Source organism: Delphinus delphis, chromosome 17 (assembly GCF_949987515.2).
Source record: "Delphinus delphis chromosome 17, mDelDel1.2, whole genome shotgun sequence".
NCBI classification, from domain to species: domain Eukaryota; kingdom Metazoa; phylum Chordata; class Mammalia; order Artiodactyla; family Delphinidae; genus Delphinus; species Delphinus delphis.
In genome coordinates this window covers 29,211,773-29,239,047 of record NC_082699.1, presented here as the reverse complement: position 1 = coordinate 29,239,047, position 27,275 = coordinate 29,211,773, and the positions used below count along the sequence as shown (strand labels likewise).

At 38.0% G+C, this 27,275-nt stretch overlaps 1 protein-coding gene across 3 annotated transcripts in view; it reads right to left on the bottom strand.

Annotated features, from left to right (window-relative positions):
- Positions 1-27,275, bottom strand: part of WWP1 (WW domain containing E3 ubiquitin protein ligase 1) — a 121,534-nt gene that overhangs the window by 20,196 nt on the left and 74,063 nt on the right. For all 3 annotated transcript variants that reach the window (XM_059994847.1, XM_059994846.1, XM_059994848.1), the window contains 10 exons: positions 18,944-18,998; positions 18,775-18,859; positions 18,516-18,644; positions 13,288-13,363; positions 13,108-13,179; positions 10,654-10,742; positions 6,464-6,623; positions 2,771-2,904; positions 2,545-2,685; positions 1,722-1,842 (listed from right to left, as the gene is read on the bottom strand). In XM_059994847.1, the coding sequence (XP_059850830.1) occupies positions 1,722-1,842; positions 2,545-2,685; positions 2,771-2,904; positions 6,464-6,623; positions 10,654-10,742; positions 13,108-13,179; positions 13,288-13,363; positions 18,516-18,644; positions 18,775-18,859; positions 18,944-18,998 (1,062 nt within the window). The remainder of the gene's footprint in view (positions 1-1,721; positions 1,843-2,544; positions 2,686-2,770; positions 2,905-6,463; positions 6,624-10,653; positions 10,743-13,107; positions 13,180-13,287; positions 13,364-18,515; positions 18,645-18,774; positions 18,860-18,943; positions 18,999-27,275) is intronic.

The following is a 27,275-nucleotide window of genomic DNA, read 5'->3' as shown; positions in this document are numbered from 1 at the left end:
ATGTCAGGCTCTTGCCGTAACATCCCTCCTTCACTGAGTGGGCCTCTAAAGCAGGAGTTCTTAATCGGGGGTATGGAATGTTTTAGGTATACGCATTTTGAGTATACAAAGTTTTAAAATTTTCTTCAGATTCTTAATGAAGTCGGTGACTTAAAATATGATTAATACTACTCTAAAAAGTATCTTCCATTCTACTAATGCATTTCTGCTAATTTGTGTAAGCAAGCTATTAAGAGATGTTAACCAGGTTTACAGAGTCTACATGTAATTCAGGCTCAGAGTCCTGATTTTCATATACTTGCCATGTCAGAGTTTCTAGAAGGCTAATTCCTACGTAGGGATATTACTGTATAAAATTTAAAATGCTAATATTTCATATGCACATTTGATTACACGAACAAACCAAGTTTCTTAATAGAGGACCAAAGATGGCTGCCCCCCAAAGAAGGTGGGGGGAAATGCAAGCACCTTCCTAACGCCCTGCCTGTGTTCTAATCTAATGTGGAGAAGACTTGGAGAATTCACAATAACTAATCATTAGGGAAATACAAATCAAAACCACAGTGAGCTATCACCTCACATCCATTAGAATGGCTATTATTAAAAACAAAAACAGAAAATAACAAGTATAGGCAAAGATGTGGAAAAGTTGGAAGCCTCACATACTTTTGGTGGGAATGTAAAATGGTGCTGCCGCTATGGAAAACAGTGTGGCAGTTCCTCAAAAAGTTAACTAGAGAATTACCATATGATCCAGCAATCCCACTCCTGGGTATATATCCAAAAGAACTGAAAGCAGGGTCTCAAAGTGATATTTGTACACCCATGTTCATAGCAGCATTATTCACGATAGCCAAAAGGTGGAAGCAACCCAAAGATCCATTGACTGATGAATGGATAAACAAAATGTGGTATATACATACAACGGAATATTACTCAGTCTTAAAAACGACAGAAATTCTTACATATGCTACCATATGGATGAACCATGAGGACATTATGGTAACTGAAATAAGCCTGCCACAATAAGACAAATACTGTATGATTTCACTTATATGAGGTAATGAGAGTTAGTCAAACTCAGAAACAGAAAGTAAAATGGTAGCTGCCTGGGGCTAGGGAGGAAGAGGAAATGGGGAGTTGTTTAATAGGTATAGAGTTTCAGATTTGCAAAATGAAAAAGTTCTGGAGATTGGCTGCACAATACTGTGAATATACGTAACATTACTGAACTGTACACTTAAAAACGTTCAAGATGGTAAATTTTATGTTATGTGTATTTTATCACCAAAACAAAAAAAAAAGGAAAGAAAAGAAAAGAAAGAAAAAAAGCATTTCTGATACATTGTACTTCTAACAATTCTGAAGTACAGTTAAGACCACTAAGAACTCATGACTTAGAAATCTAATCTTTGAGGTAACTCACTACTAAACCAGGAGTTCCCCAAATTATTAATAAGGTTGCACTCACTCTTTAGGAGCCCTAACAGTTGGCACTGATTGATGATTCTGTGCTCATGACATCAGCACATGTTGGAGAACTTAAGACCTTTACCCAATGCTGGGATTTTAGTACCCCCTGAACATTTGGATGAATGAGAGAGGATTGAAGATTGTGCCACATGATTTTAAAACTTGTGGACATTCTTTTGTAAAAGTGTGTAACAACAGTCCCTCCTCCCATTAACATTCCCTATAATAGCATAATAAAAGATCCTAACCTCCAATTCTTTTTCATCAAAGTACTGCAGCCACTGAAGGGGAACAACCTCATTAAAACCATCCAGGAAAGCTTTGGTCTGTTCTTGTACTCCTCGAGAAAAACGCCACTCTGTCATTAAACTGAAAATAAAGATGGTATTTAAAAACAGGTAATTTGTATGTGAGGTAAAAGGCTAAAAACACAGAGTACTTCTTAACCATCATTAAAAAAGAAAGTGAAGAAAATCAGTATGCTGTATGAATCGTACAGAATTCAAGAGAACACAGTTTCACAACAGAAGTTGTGGTGAGCACTATTAAGAGTCAGTTAAAAAGGGAAAGTGAGATGGAATAGGAAATGAGCATTAGAGTGCTTAGGCAGGCGTGGCTCCAGGCTTGGTTTTGTTACTATCGAACAGAGCACCTCTGTCTCCTCATCTAGAAATGAAGAGGCTGCCAATGTTCTCTGATTTTTGATTGGGACAAAAGTAGGATGCATACAGCGGGTGGCAGTGGGAAAGTGAAGGTCATCATACATACTCTTATTTCAAGAACACTGGTACTGTTGAGAAGAACTTAAATGTATGTCAGAGGCAAGGGAACTGGGTTTTTTGTTGTTGTTTTTTTTTACTACATTTGATTTTTGAGCAGTGTCAGAGCATGTTTATAAATTGAGAGGAAGACTGAGTAGAGAGAAAAATGATTAAAAAGGCTAAGTGAAAGAGGGAATGAATGTGGAACATCTTCCCAGAGGCACAAACAAGGGATAAAGGTAAGGGTATAGATAGTTCTAACATGCTCTAGTACTTATAGAAATTAAGGTCAATCAGGTAATCACCTTACCCAATATATTCATCTTTATTCTCCTCCGTCACCAGGATATTGGAACCTCCCAACTTCAGGTCATGTGAAGTAACTTTTCCCAAAATCTCCATGTCAACAGAAAAGTACATTTCTAAGCCACATTCTTCAATATTGTTGTCTCTGGGTGATATATACAACCACTAATTAACAAAATATGTAAAACTGATTTCAAGAAAATACCTTATTGAAAGATAAATCTTCAAACCTTATCCAGATAAGGGAGTTATAAAATTCAGTATCAATAGATTCCAAATCCTTAATAGTCAGTTTTTTACTTAGCATACGCTTGTAGAAGGGTAAAGAGAAACCAGTATCAATGAACTTTCCATGAAAAAGTGCCTGCCAAGAAAAACAAAAAATGTTATTTAAAAAATTACAGAGTAACAATTTTCTTATTCAGAGCACAATGATAACAGAGAAATCATGAGGCTTTACAGACAAAAAAAGTAATAAGTAATCAGCATAAATCATGAAACCGTAAATATTATATAAAATGCTAAGTATGAAAAACAAATTTACAGAGTTAAAACAGCATCTCTTTAACTGAGGTCAAACACTTAGCTTACCATGTCCTATCAAAAACTGTAAAAGAGGATGATAATGGAGCTTTATCAAACCCCCACTCTTTCTAATATGTTTCACGAATTACATTAACCCCACTGGATGGAGAAATGAAGGCATCTCAGGGCCACCGTGCATGCACCTGGAAAGACCCCACCCCCGCTTTCTTATCTCACAGTTGCCTAAGAGATCTTCAAGACTAACCCCGTGGTGCCTTCACTCCTATTCACAAGAGTCAACGCAGGAAGTCCCAGACCTGCAGTACCTTGACTCTCACCACGATCTGCCCGTCCACTTTGATATCTGATTCCATGTCTCTCATCTCCCCAAACTCTCAAAACCACCTACTGTGTTTTGCCCTCTGAAGCTCATGATCCATCATATTAGCAAAATCCCCCACATCCTCCACTCATTCTTTGAAGATCCTTTAGCATCTTGTTGTAACACAAATCTGGCATTTTTCTGAGGACCCTGCTTCCTTTCAAATCTTCTCAGAGGGATGGCCGTTTCTCTCCTATCCTCCCTCATGTCACCAGGCCTAGGAGTGGGGTGTGTGTTGCTTCTCATTACTAATGTCACCTCCCTAACCTGCCCCAGCTTTCAATTTCAAGCCCATGCCACCTCACTGCCTTCGTGGCTCACCACCCCCAACCTCCTTGCCGCAGTCATCCTTAGGTCTCCGGGTTTCTCCCCTTTACTCTTCAATGCTGTGTTTTTTGACATGACCACCATCATTCTGAAGATTTCAACATCTACACTGATGATTCTTTTACTACCCTGGAGTTATAGTCCTTTCCATGATCTTAGTGTCTAACTTAGCTAAACATTCTCAACACCATACCCTAGACACTATGATTAGCGCTAGCTGCAATCCTGCATAAACTCAGTTCCAAACACCTAATTTTCCAGCTCACTGCCCTTAGTAATAACACCAGCAACGTTTGACTCCACTGGGATCTAAACAAATCAGGGAACCTGTTACCTTATCACTCTCTCTCTCTCAGCCCCCTTGTGAAGTTCTCTCTCCCCTTACTCAGTTTAGAGTCCACCTTCAATCATCAAAATTCCTCCCTTGTACCTTCAAATCCTGTCTCCCTGGTATAAAAATACATCAATACCTTTGTATTTCTGGCAAAATCCAAAGCCTAGCTAAATACAACTGTCCACCCACTCCACGCCTATGCCTGGGCAGTGGAACATGCCAGAAGTGTATATGCAACCATGCTGACTGGTTCATGACCAACGCCCTCAGGTGGGAGCCCACTGCATTCACAGTCTCCCACTCTCCCAGATGATTACTTCATTCCTCAAGTACCTCCTCACTCTGAGCTAATGATCTTGCTTTCTATTTCACTGAGGAAACAGAGCCATTGTAAGAGAACTTTTGTGTGTTCCACCACATCTGCTCACTGATAGCGTCTGAATCTATGTACTCTTATTACAGAGAAGCTCTCTATTGCTTCTCTGTGCAACTAAACAGATCTCCTCCTTGCTCTCCTATTCAAGGTCATTGCTCCCATATTCCCTATCTCGCTGACATCCTCAAATTCTTTCTTCTCTTATCATCAACAGAGAAGATGTTTCATCCTCCTCCTATTCTTGGTTCCTTACGTACTTCTGGTTACTGCCCAACTTCTCTATAGTCCTTTATAGCAAGCTTCTTTAAAAAGATCTGCTTATATTTGTTGTCTCCACTTTTCCTTGCATTCTCTCTTCCTTTCACTCCCTCCAATCGTTCCTCTCCACTGCCCCTGAGTATCAATCACCTGGCCAAGTCAAAGGGTTACTTCTCAGACCTCAACTTGCTCAGCCTACCAGCATCGGACACAGTTGACCACTTCTTCCTTCTGGAAACACACTTCCTTCTTCCTCTGTCTTCTGGAAACCGTTCTTATTTGATTCTCCTATCTCCTCCTCTGCCTCAGCTCTTTTGCTGGTTCCTTCTTATCTCCCCAGTTTACGTGTCCTTAAATGTCTTCTCTGTCCACACTTACTCTTTAAATGGTCACACGCCTTACCTTGATATCCCCTCATGGCCAGCCTTGTATATCCAACTACCTATTCTACATCTCCACTTGAGTGTCTGCAGGCATCTTAAACAAACCGAATTCCAATTCTGGACTCCCTCCACCCCCCACATTTCCTCTGGCCACAACCCTGCTGTCCTGGGAAACGGCAACTGCAACCAGACAGCTTGGTGCCGTACTTGACTCTCCCTCACACCCTGCATCTAAATGGTCAGGAGACCCTGTTGGCTCTACCTGCAGAATATATTCAGAATCCAAAGCATGCCTCACTACCTCCACTGCTACACCGTTCAAGTCCAAGCCACTACTGCCGCTCACCTGGGTTGCTGCAAGTGGTCTTCCTGCTCCTCCTCTTGCATTCCTCTGCCCTCAACTACAGTCTCTTTCTACACAGCAGGAAAGTCAGCTTAACAAAACCTAAGTCACATTATGTTACTTAGACTATGTCACTCCCTGCTCAAAATGCTTAAGGGAATTTCTCAAAGATTCCACACACTACCTCTCAACCTCATCTCCTACCACATTCTCTCTCAGATACTCTGCTCCAGCCACGACATTTTTCATTCAGAAATGTACTTCCACCTAAGACCCATTTTTCTTGCTGTTCCCTATGCCTAGAATATTGTTCTCCAAAATATTTGCATGATTCAACCCCTTACTTTCTTCTTATTTCTGTTCATGTGTTACCCATCAGAGGCCTCCTCTAGTCATATTAAATAAAAGAGCAACACTGCCTTTCCTTCAGTACCTACTTATTTATTCTTTGCCTCCCTCTAACAGAATCTAGATCCCTGAGAACAGGGACTGTGTCTTTTTTTCATGGTTTCATCCCTCTCATACTATGATACCACATAGCAGTAGGCACTCAATAAATATTTGCTAAGTGAATGAACAGACAATAAAGTGCAAATAAATAAATACAAACACTTCTCAAGAAGGCCATAGTCCCACAAGACCTTCTGCAAAGCTCTGAAAATTCCAAAAACATTAATCGAGTTCAATTATTATACAACTCAGATTTTCCTGTTATAGAAAAGTGGTCATACTATAATTAGGCTTAAATGAAAGAACTTTTAAAGACCAAGTGGCTATATCAATAATCTTCATACTCATAATCTTGATTTCACACAGGTACTCAAAAAATAAACTATATATTGATACTCTCTGGGCAAACTTCCTTGGTAAGAAAATTTGTGAACACACATAATCAAGGATAATGTGTATAATTTTTTTATAAAGTCCTCTCTAAAATACTTTTGAAATAAGCAAAGTTTAAATAAATAAATAGGTAATGGAAAGTCAGGACTCACCATAGCAATAAAGCGACCAATGAAACAAAAGTATGAAAGATGGTCTGGATTAATGGTTGATGCTGGATTTATCTGCAGACAGTAGTTGTTCTTGCCAGCATACTCAAACAAGCAATACATGGGGTTCAAAACTTCATGTGAAAGCAAGAAAAACCATTCTCTACAAGAAAATAGGTCAACATTATTTTTAGCACCCATACGTATGAATTTAAAAACAGATCTTAAATACATCCATCCATACATCATACCTCTGCTCAACAGCCTTTAACAACTCTGCTGTCCAATTCCTTAGCCCTCCATTTAAGTTTCTCTGCAATGTAGCCCTCCATTCCAAGTTACCTGCCAGTTCCTGAGTTGCCAAACTATAAACTTGGTGTTTCTGACATATAGCGTGCTTCTTCCTATGCCATATTTTTGTTTGTGTATGAATCCTCCACGTCAGCTTAGCCTATGGGGATCCCACTTTCTCTTTCAAGTCCAGCTTAGATCAATTCCACTTTAGCAATTTTTTGAAGCAATTTTCAGTGTATTCAGTGTCTCAGTCACTGAATACTTTACTTTGTGGTAACAACCTCACAACAGTAGTCATTTTTCTGCACTTGACTGGCCCACTTGACCACTACATCCACCAGACTGTAAGCTCCTCAAAAACAAAAGCCATACCTCTATATATTTTTTATATCTTTAACTCTCATAGGCATCCTACAACCTATATGCAATAGGTTTTAATAAATATTTGCTGGTGATACTGAGAGACAAAGCACTGCTGCTATGGAACAGTTTACATTTTTTTCTTGCCAATGCATTAAAAAAGGAACTAAAATTTTAAAAGATGAAATCTTTAAATGTGAAGGCATTCTCTAACTTATTACCACCTAGTTTGCCTCATTTTAAAAAGTCCAATATACAAAACCCAACGAGATAAAAGATTAATAATTTATATTACAAAATAAACTCAATTTGCAAAGACTCTCTTCAACAGCAATTTCTTCTAATGCAGGGTTCCAAACTCAAATGTCTACAGGTATCAGTAAGTGAGTACAAGGGGTTTCCTTCTCTGCATGGGCTGACATTCTCTACTTAGCCACAACCCCCTATTCCTCATTGTATCCCTGATAAAAGTTATCATCAGTCTTAAGGAAGAATTACTTCCAGGCATATAATCATAGTCATTAGACAACTTGGCAGTGGTGGACAGGAAGTGAAAAAGAGTATACGCTACCCTACAGGGGAAGAAGCTACTCTGATTCGGTCAACTGATGCCATGTGAGAAGTTGGGTAAGTGATTTTAAAGATAAGCCAGAAATCTTGATTCACAGGCATCTAGTGATTTCCTTTAATGTCGTTAAGTAACATAGAAAAATTTAAAATCACAATGGGGGGCCATCACTGTGCAGGTTAGATCTGGCCTGGCAGCCTGTTTACAAATGTTTTTCCAAAACTTTTAAAACACAATCTTGGAGACTTACTGAAGGGTAGAGAAGGGAGTCTAAATCAACTGAGAAATGATAAACACCAATTTATAAAACGAAATCCAGTCCCAACATAAGTAGCTGAAGCAAGTCGACTTCGCACTGTAATGAGGCAGAAGTAAGACATGTACCCAGGGAAGAGGACTGAACAGATCTAGTGAGAATGTGTTTAGACACAAAAACTAGAAATAAAATTCCCAGTTGTTGCAGATCACTTTTAGCAAACAACAGCCCAGAGAAAACTGAGTAAATTCAAAAAAAGAATGACTACCACATGGCATCTAACCTATACTCTAATGGTAAGAAAAAAGAAAGAAAAATTCTAACTAGCAAGAGGCAAAGAGTTCCCTTTCAACATATTCTTCCACACACTCTCAAATGAACTAAAGAGTTACAAGAGGTTGAAAAAATTATTAGACGACAAATGAACTAGCAGAGCCTAGAGAAGAAAACAGTAAAACCACTAACAATGAAAAATCACATTAGAAGCAGCAAAATGTAGGGCAGTACTGCAAACAGTGACATGAGGATAGGCTTCAGAAAAATCAAAACAAAATGAAAAAGCACAAAGATAAAAATGATCAGAGAAAAGATGACAGACATATAAGACTGACAAAGGAGATTCCACATACCCATGATTGATGTTCCTGAAGAAAAATGGAACAAATGGAACAGAAAAAATATTCAAAGACATAATAGAAGAAAATTTCCCTTAAATTAAGGAAGATCTTAATATGTTTCTAAAAAAAGATATAAAACAATCAACAATGAAATTAATGAACTTCAAAGAAAAGGCCTATGTGGGCACCCAGAGGAAAAAGCTTCCTACAAGGTGCTGGCCTCCCACTTCACAGTGCTTACATTCAATACTAGAAGACAGGAAAACAATGTCTACAAAGTACTGGAGGAACTAGTGTTGTGTGAGAAACTTATATCTAGTGAAGTTGTTGTTTAAATACAAAAGCAACAGAAAACACGTTCTCAAGCATGCAAAACTACAGGAATATGTCACCCTTGTGAACTCCTGACTAAACCAAAACCAATACATGAATCAAAATAAAGAATTTGGGAATAAGAAAATCACGGTGTGGAGTAACTGACTACATACATTATATGCATTAAAACTGTCAAAATATAAAATAAAACCCAAACAGTTAAGGTAATAAAGGGTTCAGATAAGGATGTGACTGTTATAAAGTCAGACACTGTAAAAATAATACCGTATTTCATTTCTAAGATGTACCTTTCTTTTTAATGTCTGAACATTTCTGAAATTGAGACAAATCCCAATAGATGTGATATGAATATCCATTGTGACAGGTAGTTTCTTTTCAGAAAAAACTTAATGTTTTAGATGAGAAAATATGTTAATACAACCAGCTCTGATAATCCCACATATATACCTCCACCAGTTGTACCTAGTCCCACAACTCTTTTTAAAAGCCAGCTGTGCTAAAATTGTGATTATGTAATTCTGTACACCTGTGAAATATGAGTTCAAAAAGAGAGTTGTTTCTATGAAAAGCAAGTTTAATTCTTTGGAAATATTTAATGAAAGTGTTTTACTAAAAAATAAATTGCTGTCAAATTAGGTTTGGGCAAAGCAATTGAGGGGAAAAAATTAAATAAAAAGGATTGCCCATTCTTATTGCTTCACAAATGCCTGTTAACAATATACTTAGTGAATGTGGAAAACTTTATTCTCAAAAGGACTCAGACTGGATTAAAAACACAAACATAAAACCAGCATAAACTGATACAATAGCAAAGAATAAGAAACAACCTTATGGATGCTGATCCATTAATTATGCTATCTCCAGACAATGGAGTACTGTGCAACCATTAGTATTAGCTCTATAAATGATATGGAAAGATGTCCATGATATAAAAAAATAACAAAATCAGGCTGCTATATTGTGCATATTGTATGATCAATTCTGTTTTAAAAAACAGCAAGTATGTACGATATCACACATATATTCAAACTTATATACAGTTGACCCTTGAAAAACATGCTTTTGAACTTTGCAGGTCCCCTTTTATGTGGATTGTTTTCAATAAACATGGTACCTGTATTTTCATTTTACAAATCTTTACGTGTGGGGAAATGTCTGTGTTCAATTAGAGATAACAGTGTGTGGAATCAAAAGAACTAGGGTTCGAGTCCAGATTCTGTCCAAACTGCTTCAGCTTCCGGCCCTTGGGTGAGTCACTTATCAATTCCTTTGTTTTGTTTTTAATTGAAATATAGTTGATTTACAATATTGTGTTAGTTTAAGGTGTACAGCAAAGTGATTCAGTTATATTTTTTTCAGACTATATTCCATTACAGGTTTGTACAAGATACTGAATATAATTTCCTGTGCTATACAGTAAATCCTTGTTGCTTATCTATTTTATGTATAGTAGTTTGTATCTATTAATCCTATACTCCTTGGTTTCTGAAGCAGAGACAGCAGTATGCAGATTTTTGACAATGTAGGGGTCAGCATCCCTAAACCCCATGTTTTCAAGGGTCAACCTAATAGGCAGAGAAAATGTACTGGATAACCAACATAATAATAATAATGGTTACTGCTAGACTTATGTGAATATTTCAATTTTTGTTTTTAAAAATAATTTTGGATTGCTGTTGAAAAAATATATCATTTCAAGAATATACCCACTGCATACAATGGAGATACACTTATTTCAAAGCAGATATGGTTTTTATTTTACCTTGCTAGACCACCATAATCAAGTCCTTCTTCTCCTCTAAATATTACATATAATCGCCTCCTCAAGTCATAGGGTTTTAATGCCATAATCTAATTAAAAACAAAAACAAGGATATTTAATCACTCACGTATAACACAAGTTTCCTCCAAAACAATTTTATTTTAATTTCATCTGTATTTTCAAAAATTACACATTTCCTTACCTTATACAACAATGCTTTTAACTCAAGAGATAACAGGTTTGTTCCACAAACTAGCAAAGATGTATCTTACTCCCCTAAGCTTTCTCTGATACATTTTCATAAATCTCTTTCCCCTCTTCTGGTATTAAATGGTAGTCCTACTTTGGGTTAGTAGCAGAGAGGAACAGTTTGACACAGAAAAGTTTTTAAGGTTAGAAAATATTCCCTCCTCTGTCACTCTCCAAATTTTACCAGAATCTTGTAAAAGGTAACTTGGAAGTTTTTTTGGCTAGCAACACTTACTGAGAAGCAAAAGTTATTAGAGGTCCTGCTTATACCACACATTCCATTTCTCAGTAGGAAAGGAACTCAGCTATTGTGAAGAATTATTTATAAGATTATAAATTTAAGCATAAAAAAGTATATCTTAAAATAGTATCTATACCAAATTTTTATAATCCTTAAAGGCTTATACTAAAGTTACTAGTAAATAGGCTTTAATTCTGGATAAAAATGAATTACTTCCCAAAGCCAAGACTGGTCTGGGTTGGGGCACAGCTCACCTGTGCAGGCCTCCACTTCACTGGAAGTCACTGGCTCAGAATTGCACAGCACGATTCTCCCCAGGCCAGGGGACAAAGCAAAGTAAAATCTACCATGAATTTAGATGTGCACTTACTTACTAAAACAAAGTTCACACAGAGCTTGGGCCTAGCTAAGAATTTATCAACTCAAACCAAAAGAAGTTTTGATAATAAACAGCTATATTAGTATCTTGTCCAAACTCCAACAGTTATTAAAATGAAGCTAAGGTTTGAACATCACTGACTTGAGAGAGTTGTTATTCCATTTTGGCTTGTATACATAGAAGTCCCTATGTACCTGTACACAAAGGGAATTTTAGTTCATCATCTTAAATGGAGTGCTCCAACAAGGTCTGAGATCATGACGCTTAAACAGAAACCGAGAGGAGGTAAGAATTAACACTAGGATTATTAGAGGAACATTTAAATGGAATACAGTACCTATACCAATCTAATTTTAAATAGTTTAGTAGCATTATCATGTCTTTTTTGTTTGAGTTAATAAAGTCTTAGAAAAGTAAATAAGTGTCAAAATGTGTCAACTTGTTCCAGAAGCTCTTTAAGCTTTCTTTTAGTAATCTAATTCACGGCAGGATGATTTTGTCTCTCAGCCTAGGTACTGTGTCTGCAAAATGGAGATAATAACAGGAGCCATCTCAAAGGGACGTTGTGAGGATGAAGTAAATGAAATGATAACTCTAAGGTGCCAGTGCTAAGCATATGGCAGTCACTCAATGCACGATGGGGTTTATTATGATTATTATTGTAATGGACACTCAGTAAGTGGTAGTCATTGTTACAGCTGTGTTCTGAATGGTTTAACATTTCTAAGCCCTAACTCCCTTTAGATATACAGAATACAGTGACTCAAGTTGTACAGTCTCTCTCAGTATCCGAGGTACATTGGTTCCAGGACACCCCCACAGGTACCAAAATCTAAGGATGCCCAACCTATGCATATCTTCCCATATATTTTAAATCGTCTCTAAATTACTTATAATACTTAATACAATATAAACACTACATGAATACAGGCATGCCTTGGAGATATTACAGGTTTGGTTCTAGACCACTGCAATAAAGAGAATATCAAAATAACTCAATCTACACGAATTTGTTGGCTTCCCAGTGCATATAAAAGTCATGTTTACACTGTATTATAGTCTATTAACTGTGCAATAGCATTTTGTCTAAAAAGACAACGTACATACCTTAATTTAAAAATTCTTTATTGTTAAAAAAATGCTATCATCTGAGCAAGTCATAATCTTTTGGCAATAGTAAATCAAAGATCACTGATCACAGACCACCATAACAAATTAATAGTAATGAAAAAGTTTGGAATATTTCAAGAAATTATGAAAATGTGACACAGAGACACCAAGTGAGCAAATGCTGTTGGAAAAATGGTGCCAAGAGACCTGCTCAACACAAGGCTGTCATAAACCTTCAATCTGTAAAAAAACACAGTACCTGCAAAGCGAAATAAACTAAAGCACAATAAAGCAAGGTATGCCTGAATTTGCTGGCTGCAGAAAGTTCAAATTTTGCCTTTCGAAACTTTCTGGAGTCCCCCTTCCAAGCCAGCCTGGAATATTTTCTATCCACTGTTGGCTGAATCCATGGATGCTGTACCTGCCGATACAGAGGGCTGACTGTACAATTTTATTCTGATAACATCTTTCTTACCTGTTGAAAGGAATCTTCGAACAATGTCTGCCGGGACACATTGATCTTTACATGACTGGGTAGTGCATTAGACTAAAAACAAAAAATAACATCGTAATATCATGTAAGTTATAGGACAGGTATTGGGTAAAGATAAAACTAAATGATTATGAACAGAAGATTTATTTACCACCGTAGTACCTGGCACAAATAACGGAAGTGAGCAAGTTTCCACCTAAAGCTGCGTTCATAAGCAATCTGTGGACCACCTTTAGTTCTAAAGAAAAACAAAAACAAACCATATGTTAATTCATAATAAAGCTAGATATTTAACATTTAGCATGAAATTGGAGTGTACCAGGGTCCTACAAATGACCATAGGAAGGTTACTTGTTGGGAGAGAAGTAAAGATATATCTAGTGGGCCAACAGAGACTTGAGCAATGAGGACACACAACATACACAAAGAGGGAGATTATGTGTATGGATGGATCTTTTGTAAAGAAAGTTAGTTAATGTGCCAAAAGGATGTAACAGCAAACCTAAGAATTGTATGCAAGCAAAAGCATCTTTTGGAAAAAAAATGAAAACATTTATAGAAAATCAAAAACAGATTTGTCATTAGCATAACAAACTGAAGGATAATAGTAAAAAGTATTTTTTAAGGAGAAGGGGTACAATCCCAGATAACAGAGTGGAGAAGCAGCAACAAAATTAAATATGTTGGTAACTCAAAATAAATAAAAAATGTATAAAACAGTGATAATATGTGATAGAATATCAATATTTATGTATATGATACATAGTCATAGTTAGCTTAACAGGAAAGGTTTCCTCATATTTGGAAAAAAATATTAAAAGCCACTACTGTTTCAGACAAAAGTCATAAAACATCAATTGTACTCATCAGTTCATTCAGTCCCATGTAATTAATTCTTATTGATCCTGATCTCTTGTTAGCAGTTTATGAAGCCATCAGGTTTTCCATTAGAGTTCTGTAATTTCTTACCCAGTTTGGTGGTATGATTTAAAAGTTATCAGAAACCTGTATTTGTAAAAAAGTCCTTTCTATGAACCTTCTTGAAGATCTTCATTTTTGTAAAAGCATCAGAGTAATATAAATGTCAAAGACTTAAAATGGCATGGTTAAAGACCTGATTACAATGCAATTGACCAAGAAATTTGGTTATTTATGCAACATATAACATCTTAAGATAATAACTAAAGTTATGACATAACATTATACCAGGACATATCCAATTTTAGGAACTGCATATAATTTCTAGAACATTTATATTAATAACATTTACCCATATAACCTAAGAAAGTTTATCATCACTCATTTGACAATGCTTCCCATGTAATTCAACATACCAAATAAATCTAATTAGTTTAATCTCTCTCTTTGAGATGTTTCAGGGATCTTCTGTAACACCCCAAATTTAGCTAGAGGTCAAAAGAATCCTTTTAGCACATTAAAGCTACCTTTCCATTGGGGGGGAAAATGTAAATCCACACAAAAATACTTTTGCCTGGCAAAAAAATATAAAAAAATAAAATAGATAATCAACAAGGGTACAGCACAGGGAACTCTACTCAATACTCTGTAATAACCTATATCGGAAAAGAATCTGAAAAAGAATAGATACATGTATATGTATAACTAAATCACTTTGCTGTACACCTGAAACTAACACAACATTGTACATCAAATATATTGCAAAATAAAATAAAATTTAAAAAAATTTTAAAAGGATATTAAAAAAAACCTGACAGATTTTCAAATAATCCAGCAGTCCTAACAGAGTACTGTAGGGGAAAAAAATGTTTCAAAGGCGTAATTCTTATTGGACCAATTCTTTATTGTTGGACATGTAAGTAGGTGGAAAAACTTGAAATATAAATTCCTAAAGTCTTACTCATATTATAGGTTTTAGATCTTTAATGATTAAAAAATTATAATAATGTGCTCAATAAAAGCCTTGGACTAAAAAAAAAGGGTTAATTCTCACTAACATATTGAGATTTTTATTAGAAAACAAAAATAAACTGACATTAGGATTTGCAGGAATGTAGATTACGGGGGAGGAAAAAACCAACAGGCATGATACATGTCATCATGTAGGCATGATACCTACAATATAAAAATATAAAATTGAATTTTGTTGTAACACCAGGACTGGCAACAGGAATTGTCTGTGGATGGTATATGTTGCTTTTTCTACACTTTTTGGGAGATCATGGTTTCAGCCACATTTTAGATTTCAACCATATATTAGATTGCAAAAATAAAAAGCTATGTTATTTAAAAAAAAAAAGAAGTTAGTTAAATAAAATACTAAAGTCTACTACTGACTATTTTTTTTTTTTTTGTGGTACGTGGGCCTCTCACTGCTGTTGCCTCTCCCGTTGCGGAGCACAGGCCCCGTGGCCATGGCTCATGGACCTAGCCGCTCCGCGGCATGTGGGATCTTCCCGGACCGGGGCACGAACCCGTGTCCCGTGAATCGGCAGGCGGACTCTCAACCACTGCGACACCAGGGAAGCCCCCCTGACTATTTCAAAAAAAGCTTCTTGACAACCCTTAAATCCAAGGAGGAGAAAGGCTCTAGATAGAAGAGACACGAAACGAAATTCTACCACATCTTAAAACTAATCTGAAATCGAAACAAATATTGCTGGAGAGAGTAAGCAAAGCAAAATTGAGTTCCTAGGAAGAAGTGATATCCAGTCACCCAGTTCAGCTAGTCAGCGAGGGAAGAAGCAGGGTGGGTGGCACGTAGGGATAGGTTCTAGTCACATTGAGACTAGTCACAAGAGAGAAGCATAAAGAACTTTCAGAGTCTTAGGGAACATTTTGGAATGGATGGAAAATGTTCTCTTTTGTTGTCAGGTTCAAGTGAATTCATTCAACAAATATTTACAGAATGCACAGTATGCATCTGGCACTATTCTAGATAGTGAGAGTATTATTGGTTAATAAAACAGACTAAAATACCTGTTTTGTTCAGCCTATGTACTAGTGAAGGAGATAGACAAGAAATAGAATGAATAAGTATACTATCAATATACATTCAGTGTTAGAAGGGGATAAATATCTCACTACTCCCGCTCCTCAAGAAGGAAGAAAAGGCAGTGTAAAAGGACAAGCAGTGGGGCTTCCCTGGTGGCACAGTGGTTGAGAGTCCGCCTGCCGATGCAGGGGATACGGGTTCGTGCTCCGGTCCGGGAAGATCCCACCTGCCACGGAGCGGCTGGGCCCGTGAGCCATGGCTGCTGAGCCTGCGTGACCGGAGCCTGTGCTCCGCGGCGGGAGAGGCCGCGGCAGTGAGAGGCCCGCGTACCGCAAAAAAAAAAAGGACAAGGAGTGAAGTAGGGAAGAATTTTTAAATTGTGAAAAGGGTAAACAGAGTAGTGTTCACAGATAAAGCAGTATTTGAGCAAAAACATGGTGGGCATAAGCCATATAGATAATATTGAGGCAAAGAGCATACCAAGCAGAGGAAATGAAAGCCGAGATGTGGAAGCCTCAGATGTCTGAGGTACAGCTAAGTGGCCAGGGAAGCTGAAGCAGAGTGAATGAGAAGAAATATCAGAGATGAGGTTGAAGAGGTAATAGGGGTCAGATGCCATAAGGGCTTGGAGGCCACTGTAAGTACTTTGCTTTTCACTCTGATTGAGATGGAAACCACTGAAGGGTTTTCTGCAAAGGAATAACTTTTTACTTAAATTAAAAGAAAAAAATTAAAAAGTCTTGCTGCTTTATGGAGAATAGTATTACATGAGGTGTGGGTAGAAAGCAGAGCAATACTTAAGAGGCACCACTCCAAGTGAGAGAGCATGGTAGCTTGGACCAAAGTGGTGGCAGTGGATGTGGCGAGACACAGCTGGTCCTGGATACCTTCTGAAGGTGTGGTAACTAGAATTCTTGATGGACTGTATGTGAGGTAAGAGAGAAAGAGCAGTCGAGGATAATTCCAAGATTTCTGGCTCAAGCACACCTAAGAGTTGCCTTCAACTGAGATGGAAATAGCCCAGGCAGAACAAGCCTGATTGACGGCAGTTATCAGGAAAAAGTTATGAACAGAGTTATCAAGTAAGCAGCTGAATATATGAAACAAAATTTCAAGTGAGAAGTGAAAAGCTAGAGATAACATTTGTGAGTCATCAGCATATAGAAATTTTTTTAAAAGCATGACACTGGATAAGATTCACCAAGAGAATGAGCACGGACAAAAAAGGAAAGAGATCTAAGGACAGAGCTCTGGGTACTTCAATGTTAACAGGCTAAAGAGAAAAGGAGGACCCCAAAAAACAGAGGAAGAAGTAAGACCAAAAAGGCAGAAGGAAATCATGAAAGTTGAGTCCCTGTACTATTGATACTTTTGCCAGGAGAGAGAAATTTTTGTCAAATCCTCCTTATTGTGTCAAAACAGAACTGCAAAACAACCCCTCAACTATGTGGAGGTCACTGGTACCCTTAGTAAGGTCAGGGTCAGTGAAACTTCCTTGTTGTCAGTCTGAGAGAGAAATTAGAAATAGCAATATAGAGACAACTCATTCAGTTAGTTTTCTTGTAAAGGGTGGCAATAAAAATGAATTTTCACTGAATGGATTTATAAGTTGACGAGTTATGGCTTTCTACTTGTTCATTTTCAATCTAAGAGAATTAATAGATGATGAGAATAATTCATCAGAGAAAGATGGAAGACAGAAATATGATCACTCATGGAGCAGTTAATTGGAAAAGAGGGGGAAGATCTAGTGTGCCACCAGAGGGACTGGCCTTTGATAGGAACAATGACAGTTCATCTTTAGAACGAAGAGGGAAAACAGATACTGGTAGGCAGATAGATGTAATGGTAGGAATTTGTAAAAAACTTTATGGCTGCTTCTATTTTCTTAGTGATGCAAAGATATCACACCTAAGAGTAAGGATGAAGGAGAGATCTTTCAAATAATTAAGCTATTTTTTACCTGGAAAATTCAATTTTGTTGAATGTCTCATTCTCTGACGTTGCATCTCTTAAGAGCACACTCTGTGGACAGACTGCCTTGGTCTGAAACCACTTCCATTACTTGCCGTTATGATTTTGCAAAAGTTAGTTATGCTCCCTAAGCCTGTTTCTACACTTGGAAAATAACAGTATCTACTTCAAGGAATTTTTGGAAGATAAAAAGCTAATTTATATAAAGTGCTTAAAAGAATCCTTGGCACATAGTAATCACTAAATATTTGCTATTGTTCTTATTAAGGAATTATGTGCCACAAATCCATTCTGTAATAAAGTAGGGCAAAGGCAGGTATACTAGGGTATTACTTGTGTAGATTTTCTTAATACACAAAGTAAAATTTGTTGCTAAACTTGACGCTAAATTAGAAATGAAACTTTATATACTCATTAAACAGCATTTAAGAACTTCACTTACACAGATGACTTCCCATTGCGAGGATCTTTGAATGTTGTTGTTCTTGTGTTATGATCAACAAAGTACCTAACGCCTTCCCGGGTATACCTAATTTCCCAGCCTTCTGGCAGGGGTTCTTCATTCTGTAGGCTAAAAGATAAAGTTACAGTCACAAGGTGATCATTTTCTAGGTGCTAAAAATGTCTGAATCAAGGTTTACTTGATTTCATCTTCAGACATGTGTTAAGATCACTTAAGTAAGGCTGCAGTATATACATACCCTTGAGTTCTGGGATCCTCCCACTGGGTTGTTTTTGTGTTATGATTCACAAAGTAAACTCTGTCTGTTGAATCCACTCTTTTTTCTAAAAACAGAGTGAGCGTAGCATTTAATAACTATTTGCTATATATACATTTCAGGTATTTTTACCAACAACATATTAGCTTACCCCAGCCTGGTGGCAAAGGCCCATATGGGTCATTTTCTGCAGCTAACATTGAAGCCTAATTGGAGAAAAGGGTTGGGAGGAGAAATTTAAAGAACAGGTTTTTAATATAAAAGCATAAACTTAAGCACTTGGCAGAATCACATTTTATAATAATTTTCTAAAAAACACGATAAAGGAATGTGAATATAATAATTTCAAGACACAAAGTCCTAAAACTGTCATGAATTAAGAGGAGTCAATTAAGTGATAAAATTAATAGTTTTTCTAAAATGATTTAGAAATAATATATCGACATCAGTACTTTAATCTCTTAGCCCTTCCATAATAGTCCACAGGAGTGAAATGACATGAGAAAAGAGCATATAGAAAATTATAGTGTTAAGGGGTGTGGGTTGGATCCCTGATCGGGGAGCTAGGATCCCACATGCCTTGCCGCCAAAAAACCAAAACATAAAACAGAAGCAATACTGTAACGAATTAAATAAAGACTTTAAAAATGGAAGAAAAAAAAAAGAAAGAAAACTGTAGTGTTAAAATGAGGTAACATTATTTGTTTAAAAATAAAATAATTATCACAGTTCTTTTTAAAACAAATGCCTAGATTGGGAGGAAGATGGCGGAAGAGTAAGACGCAGAGATCACCTTCCTCCCCACAGATACATCAGAAATACATCTACACGTGGAACTCCTCCTATAGAACACCTACTGAACGCTGGCAGAAGACCTCAGACCTCCCACAAGGCAAGAAACCCCCCACGTACCTGGGTAGGGCAAAAGAAAAAAGAATAAACAGACAAAAGAATAGGGACGGGACCTGCACCAGTGGGAGGGAGCCGTGAAGGAGGAAAGGTTTCCACACACTAGGAAGCCCATTCGTGGGCAGAGACTGGGGTGGGGGGGAGAGGGGGGGAGCTTCGGAGGCACAGACGAGGGCACAGCAACAGGGGTGTGGAGGGCAAAGCGGAGAGATTCCCGCACAGAGGATCCGTGCAGACCGGCACTCACCAGCCCCAGAGGCTTCTCTGCTCACACGCTGGGGCGGGAGGGGGCTGGGAGCTGAGGCTTGGACTTCGGACTTTGGTCGGAGGGCAGGGAGAGGACTGGCTGCGTGTACACAGCCTGAAGGGGTTAGTGCACTACGGCTAGCTGGGAGGGAGTCCAGGGAAAAGTCTGGACCTGCCGAAGAGGCAAGGGACTTTTTCTTCCCTCTTTGTTTCCTGGTGAGCGAGGAGAGGGGATAAGGGGCGCTGCTTAAAGGAGCTCCAGAGGTGGGCACGAGCCGCAGCTAAAAGTGGGGACCCCAGAGACGGGCATGAGACGCTAAGGCTGCTGCTGCCGCCACCAAGAAGCCTGTGTGAGAGCACAGGTCACTCTCCACACCTCCCCCGCCGGGACCCTGTGCAGCCCACCAGGGTTCCGTGATCCAGGGACAACTTCCCCGGGAGAACGCACGGCGGGGCCTCAGCTGGTGCAACGTCACGGCGGCCTCTGCCGCCACAGGCTCGCCCCGCATCCGTACCCCTCCCTCCCCCTGGCCTGAGGGAACCAGAGCCCCCGAACCAGCGGCTCCTTTAACCCCGTCCTGTCTGAGCAAAGAACAGACGCCCTCAGGCGATCTACACGCACAGGCGGGGCCAAATCCAAAGCTGAGCCCCGGGAGCTGTGAGAACAAAGAAGAGAAAGGGAAATCTCTCCCAGCAGCCTCAGAAGCAGCGGATTAAAGCTACACAATCAACTTGCTGTACCCTGCATCTGTGGAATACATGAATAGACAACGAATCATCCCAAACTGAGGAGGTGAACTTTGAGAGCAAGATATATTATTTTTTCCCCTTTTTCTCTTTTTGTGAATGGGTATGTGTATGCTTCTATGTAAGATTTTGTCTGTATAGCTTTGCCTTCACCATTTGTCCTAGGGTTCTGTCCGTCTGTTTCTCTTTGTTTTTTTACTTAAAAACTTTTTTTTCTTAATAATTTATTTTTATTTTAGTAACTTTATTTTATTTTATCGTACTTTATTTTACTTTATCCCCTTTCTTTCTTTCTCTCCCTCTCCCCCTCCCCCTCCCCCTCTCACTCTTTCTTTCTTTCTTTCTTTCAACTTTTTCTCCCTTTTATCCTGAGCCATGTGGCTGAAAGGCTCGTGGTGCTCCAGCCAAGAGTCAGTGCTGTGCCTCTGAGGTGGGAGAGCCAACTTCAGGACACTGGTCCACAAGAGACCTCACAGCTCCACATAATATCAAACGGCAAAAATCTCCCAGAGATCTCCAACTCAACACCAGCACCCAGCTTCACTCAACAACCAGCAAGCTACAGTGCTGGACACCCTATGCCAAACAACTAGCAAGACAGGAACACAACCCCACCCATTAGCAGAGAGGCTGCCTAAAATCATAATAAGACCACAGACACCCCAAAACACACCACCAGACGTGGACTTGCCCGCCAGAAAGACAAGATCCAGCCTCATCCACCAGAACACAGGCACTAGTCCCCTCCACCAGGAAGCCTACACAACCCACTGAACCCACTTTAGCTTACTGGGGACAGACACCAAAATCAACGGGAACTACGAACCTGCAGCCTGCAAAAAGGAGACCCCAAACACAGTAAGATAAGCAAAATGAGAAGACAGAAAAACACACAGCAGATGAAGGAGCAAGATAAAAACCCACCAGACCTAACAAATGAAGAGGAAATAGGGAGTCTACCTGAAAAATAATTCAGAATAATGATAGTAAAGATGATCCAAAATCTTGGAAATAGAGTACAGAAAATGCAAGAAACATTTAACAAGGACCTAGAAAAACTAAAGAGGAAACAAGCAATGATGAACAACACAATAAATGAAATTAAAAATACTCTAGAAGGGATCAATAGCAGAAAAACTGAGGCAAAAGAGCGGTCAAGTGACCTGGAAGATAAAATAGTGGAAATAACTACAGCAGAGCAGAATAAAGAAAAAAGAATGAAAAGAATTGAGGACAGTCTCAGAGACCTCTGGGTTAACATTAAATGCACCAACATTCGAATTATAGGGGTCCCAGAAGAGGAAGAGAAAAAGAAAGGGACTGAGAGAATATTTGAAGAGATTATAGTTGAAAACTTCCCTAATATGAGAAAGGAAATAGTTAATCAAGTCCAGGAAGGACAGAGAGTCCCATACAGGATAAATCCAAGGAGAAACATGCCAAGACACATATTAATCAAACTATCAAAAATTAAATACAAAGAAAACATATTAAAAGCAGCAAGGGAAAAACAACAAATAACACACAAGGGAATCCCCATAAGGTTAACAGATGATCTTTCAGCAGAAACTCTGCAAGCCAGAAGGGAGTGGCAGGACATATTTAAAGTGATGAAGAAGAAAAACCTACAACCAAGATTACTCTACCCAGCAAGGTTCTCAATCAGATTTGATGAAGAAATTAAAACCTTTACAGACAAGCAAAAGCTGAAAGAGTTCAGCACCACCAAACCAGCTTTACAACAAATGCTAAAGGAACTTCTCTAGGCAAGAAACACAAGAGAAGGAAAAGACCTACAATAACAAACCCAAAACAATTAAGTATTATGGGAATAGGAACATACATATTGATAATTACCTTAAATATAAATGAATTAAATGCTCCCACCAAAAGACACAGACTGGCTGACTGGATACAAAAACAAGACCCATATATATGCTGTCTACAGGAGACCCACTTCAGACCTAGGGACACATACAGACTGAAAGTGAAGGGATGGAAAAAGATATTCCATGCAAATGGAAATCAAAAGAAAGCTGGAGGGCTTCCCTGGTGGGGTAGTGGTTGGGAGTCTGCCTGCCGATGCAGGGGACCCAAGTTCGTGCCCCGGTCCGGGAGGATCCCACATGCCACGGAGCAGCTAGGCCCATGAGCCATGGCCGCTGAGCCTGCGTGTCCAGAGCCTGTGCTCTGCAACGGGAGAGGCCACAACAGTGAGAGGCCCGCATACCGCAGAAAAAAAACAAAAAGAAAGCTGGAGTAGCAATTCTCATATCAGACAAAATAGACTTTAAAACAAAGACTACTAAAAGAGACAAAGAAGGACACTACATAATGATCAAGGGATCAATGGAAGAAGATATAACAATTGTAAATATTTATGCACCCAACATAGGATCACCTCAATACATAAGGCAAATACTAACAGCCATAATAGGGGAAATCGACAGTAACACAATCATAGTAGGGGACTTTAATACCCCACTTTCACCAATGGACAGATCATTCAAAATGAAAATAAATAAGGAAACACAAGCTCTAAATGATACATTAAACAAGATGGACTTAATTGATATTTATAGGACATTCCATCCAAAAACAGCAGAATACACATTTTTCTCAAGTGCTCATGGAACATTCTCTAGGATAGATTATATCTTGGGTCACAAGTCAAGCCTTGGTAAATTTAAGAAAACTGAAATCGTATCAAGTATCTTTTCCGACCACAACGCTATGAGACTAGATATCACTTACATGAAAATATCTGTAAAAATTACAAACACGTGGAGGCTAAACAATACACTACTTAATAACGAAGTGGTCCCTGAAGAAATCAAAGAGGAAATCAAAAAAGACGTAGAAACAAATGACAATGGAGACACGACCACCCAATACCTATGGAATGCAGCAAAAGCAGTTCTAAGAGGGAAGTTTATAGCAATACAATCCTACCTTAAGAAACAGGAAACATCTCAAATAAACAACCTAACCTTGCACCTGATACAATCAGAGAAAGAAGAACAAAAAAACCCCAAAGTTAGCAGAAGGAAAGAAATCATAAAAATCAGATCAGAAATAAATGAAAAAGAAATGAAGGAAACAATTGCAAAGATCAATAAAACTAAAAGCTGGTTCTTTGAGAAGATAAACAAAATTGATAAACCATTAGCCAGACTCATCAAGAAAAAAAGGGAGAAGACTCAAATCAACAGAATTAGAAATGAAAAAGGAGAAGTAACAAATGACACTGCAGAAAGACAAAGGATCATGAGAGATTTCTACAAGCAACTCTATGCCAATAAAACGGACAACCTGGAAGAAATGGACAAATTCTTAGAATTCCACAACCTGCCGAGACTGAACCAGGAAGAAATAGAAAATATGAACACACCAATCACAAGCACCTAAATTGAAACTGTGATTAAAAATCTTTCAACAAACAAAAGCTCAGGACCAGATGGCTTCACAGGCGAATTCTATCAAACATTTAGAGAAGAGATAACACCTATCCTTCTCAAACTCTTCCAAAATATAGCAGAGGGAAGAACACTCCCAAACTCATTCTACGAGGCCACCATCACCCTGATACCAAAACCAGACAAAGATGTCACAAAGAAAGAAAACTACAGGCCAATATCACTGATGAACATAGATGCGAATATCCTCAACAAAATACTAGCAAACAGAATCCAACAGCACATTAAAAGAACCATACCCCATGATCAAGTGGGGTTTATTCCAGAAATGCAAGGATTCTTCAATATACACAAATCAATCAACGTGATACACCATATTAACAAATTGAAGGAGAAAAACCAAATGATCATCTCAATAGATGCAGAGAAAGCTTTTGACAAAATTCAACACCCATTTATGATAAAAACCCTGCAGAAAGTAGACATAGAGGGAACTTTCCTCAACATAATAAAGGCCATATATGACAAGCCCACAGCAAACATCATCCTCAATGGTGAAAAACTGAAAGCATTTCCACTAAGATCAGGAACAAGACAAGGTTGCCCACTCTCGCCACTATTATTCAACATAGTTTTGGAAGTTTTAGCCACAGCAATCCGAGAAGAAAAAGAAATAAAAGGAATCCAAATTGGAAAGGAAGTAAAGCTGTCACTGTTTGCAGATGACATGATACTCTACATAAAGTATCCTAAAGATGCTACCAGAAAACTACTAGAGCTAATCAATGAATTTGGTAAAGCAGCAGGATACAAAATTAATGCACAGATATCTCTGGCATTCCTATACACTAATGATGAAAAATCTGAAAAAGAAATTAAGAAAACACTCCCATTTACCACTGCAACAAAAAGAATAAAATATCTAGGAATAAACCTACCTAAGGAGACAAAAGACCTGTATGCAGAAAATTATAAGACACTGATGAAAGAAATTAAAGATGATACAAATAGATGGAGAGATATACCATGTTCTTGGATTGGAAGAATCAACATTGTGAAAATGACTCTACTACCCAAAGCAATCTACAGATTCAATGCAATCCCTATCAAACTACCACTGGCATTTTTCACAGAACTAGAACAAAACATTTCACAATTTGTATGGAAACACAAAAGACCCCTAATAGTCAAAGAAACCTTGAGAACGAAAAATGGAGATGGAGGAATCAGGCTCCCTGACTTCAGACTATACTACAAAGCTACAGTAATCAAGACAGTATGGTACTGGCACAAAAATGGAAAGACAGATCAATGGAACAGGATAGAAAGCCCAGAGATAAACCCACGCATATATGGTCACCTTATCTTTGATAAAGGAGGCAAGAATATATAGTAGAGAAAAGACAGCCTCTTCAATAAGTGGTGCTGGGAAAACTGGACAGGTACATGTAAAAGTATGAGATTAGAACACTCCCTAACACCATACACAAAAATAAGCTCAAAATGGATTACAGACCTAAATGTAAGGCCAGAAACTATCAAACTCTTAGAGGAAAACATAGGCAGAACACTCTATGACATAAATCACAGCAAGATCCTTTTTGACCCACCTCCTAGAAAAATGGAAATAGAAACAAAAATAAACAAATGGGACCTAATGAAACTTCAAAGCTTTTGCACAGCGAAGGAAACCATTAAAAAGGTGAAAAGAAAACCCTCAGAATGGGAGAAAGTATTTGCAAATGAAACAACTGACAAAGGATTAATCTCCAAAATCTACAAGCAGCTCAATAACAAAAAAACAACCCAATCCAAAAATAGGCAGAAGACCTAAATAGACATTTCTCCAAAGAAGATATACAGACTGCCAACAAACACATGAAAGAATGTTCAACATCATTAATCATTAGAGAAATGCAAATCAAAACTACAATGAGATATCATCTCACACCGGTCAGAATGGCCATCAACAAAAAATCTAGAAAAAAATAAATGCTGGAGAGGCTGTGGAGTAAAGGGAACACTCTTGCACTGTTGGTGGGAATGTAAATTGATACAGCCACTATGGAGAACAGTACGGAGGTTCCTTAAAAAACTAAAAATAGAACCACCATATGGCCCAGCAATCCCACTACTGGGCATATACCCTGAGAAAACCATAATTCAAAAAGAGTCATGTACCAAAATGTTCACTGCAGCTCTATTGACAATAGCCAGGACATGGAAGCAACCTTAGTGTCCATCAACAGATAAATGGATAAAGAAGATGTGGCACATATATACAATGGAATATTACTCAGCCATAAAAAGAAACAAAACTGAGTTATTTGTAATGAGGTGGATAGACCTCTGTCTGTCATACAAAGTGAAGTAAGTCAGAAGGAGAAAAACAAATACTGTATGCTAATACATATATATGGAATCTTAGGGAAAAAAAAAATGTCATGAAGAACCTAGCGGTAAGATGGGAATAAAGACACAGACCTACTAGAGCATGGACTTGAGGATATGGGGAGGAGGAAGGGTAAGCTGTGACAAAGTGAGAGAGTGGCATGGACATATACACTACCAAACGTAAAACAGATAGCTAGTGGGAAGCAGCCGCATAGCACAGGGAGATCAGCTAGGTGGTTTGTGACCACCTAGAGGAGTGGGATAGGGAGGGTGGGAGGGAGGGAGACGCAAATGGGAAGAGATATGGGAACATATGTATATGTATAACTGATTCACTTTGTTATAAAGCAGAAACTAACACAGCATTGTAAAGCAATTATACTGCTTTAAAGATGTTAAAAAAAATTTAAAAAAACACAAAAAAAACAAATGCCTATTAATAAATATTAAACACTAGAATTGTCTTTATATAAGTAAACTTTTACCTTAGTATTAATAGCTTTTATATATTCATACATACAGTAATGCATATACATTATTACAACCCAGAAATACATTCAAAAGGAAATATAAACATTTTACCATCAATTTTTAAAGAATGTCAAATATAAAAATCATTACCTGAAAAATCATTTCTTAATGATAAAGTGTATGTATCTTGATAAATATTTTATAACCTTTTAATAGATACTTTTAATTGTACTCAATATTATTTAGATAATAAACCTCAATCTGGCTAAAGATGTTCTGTTACGTGTAGAACACACTTCT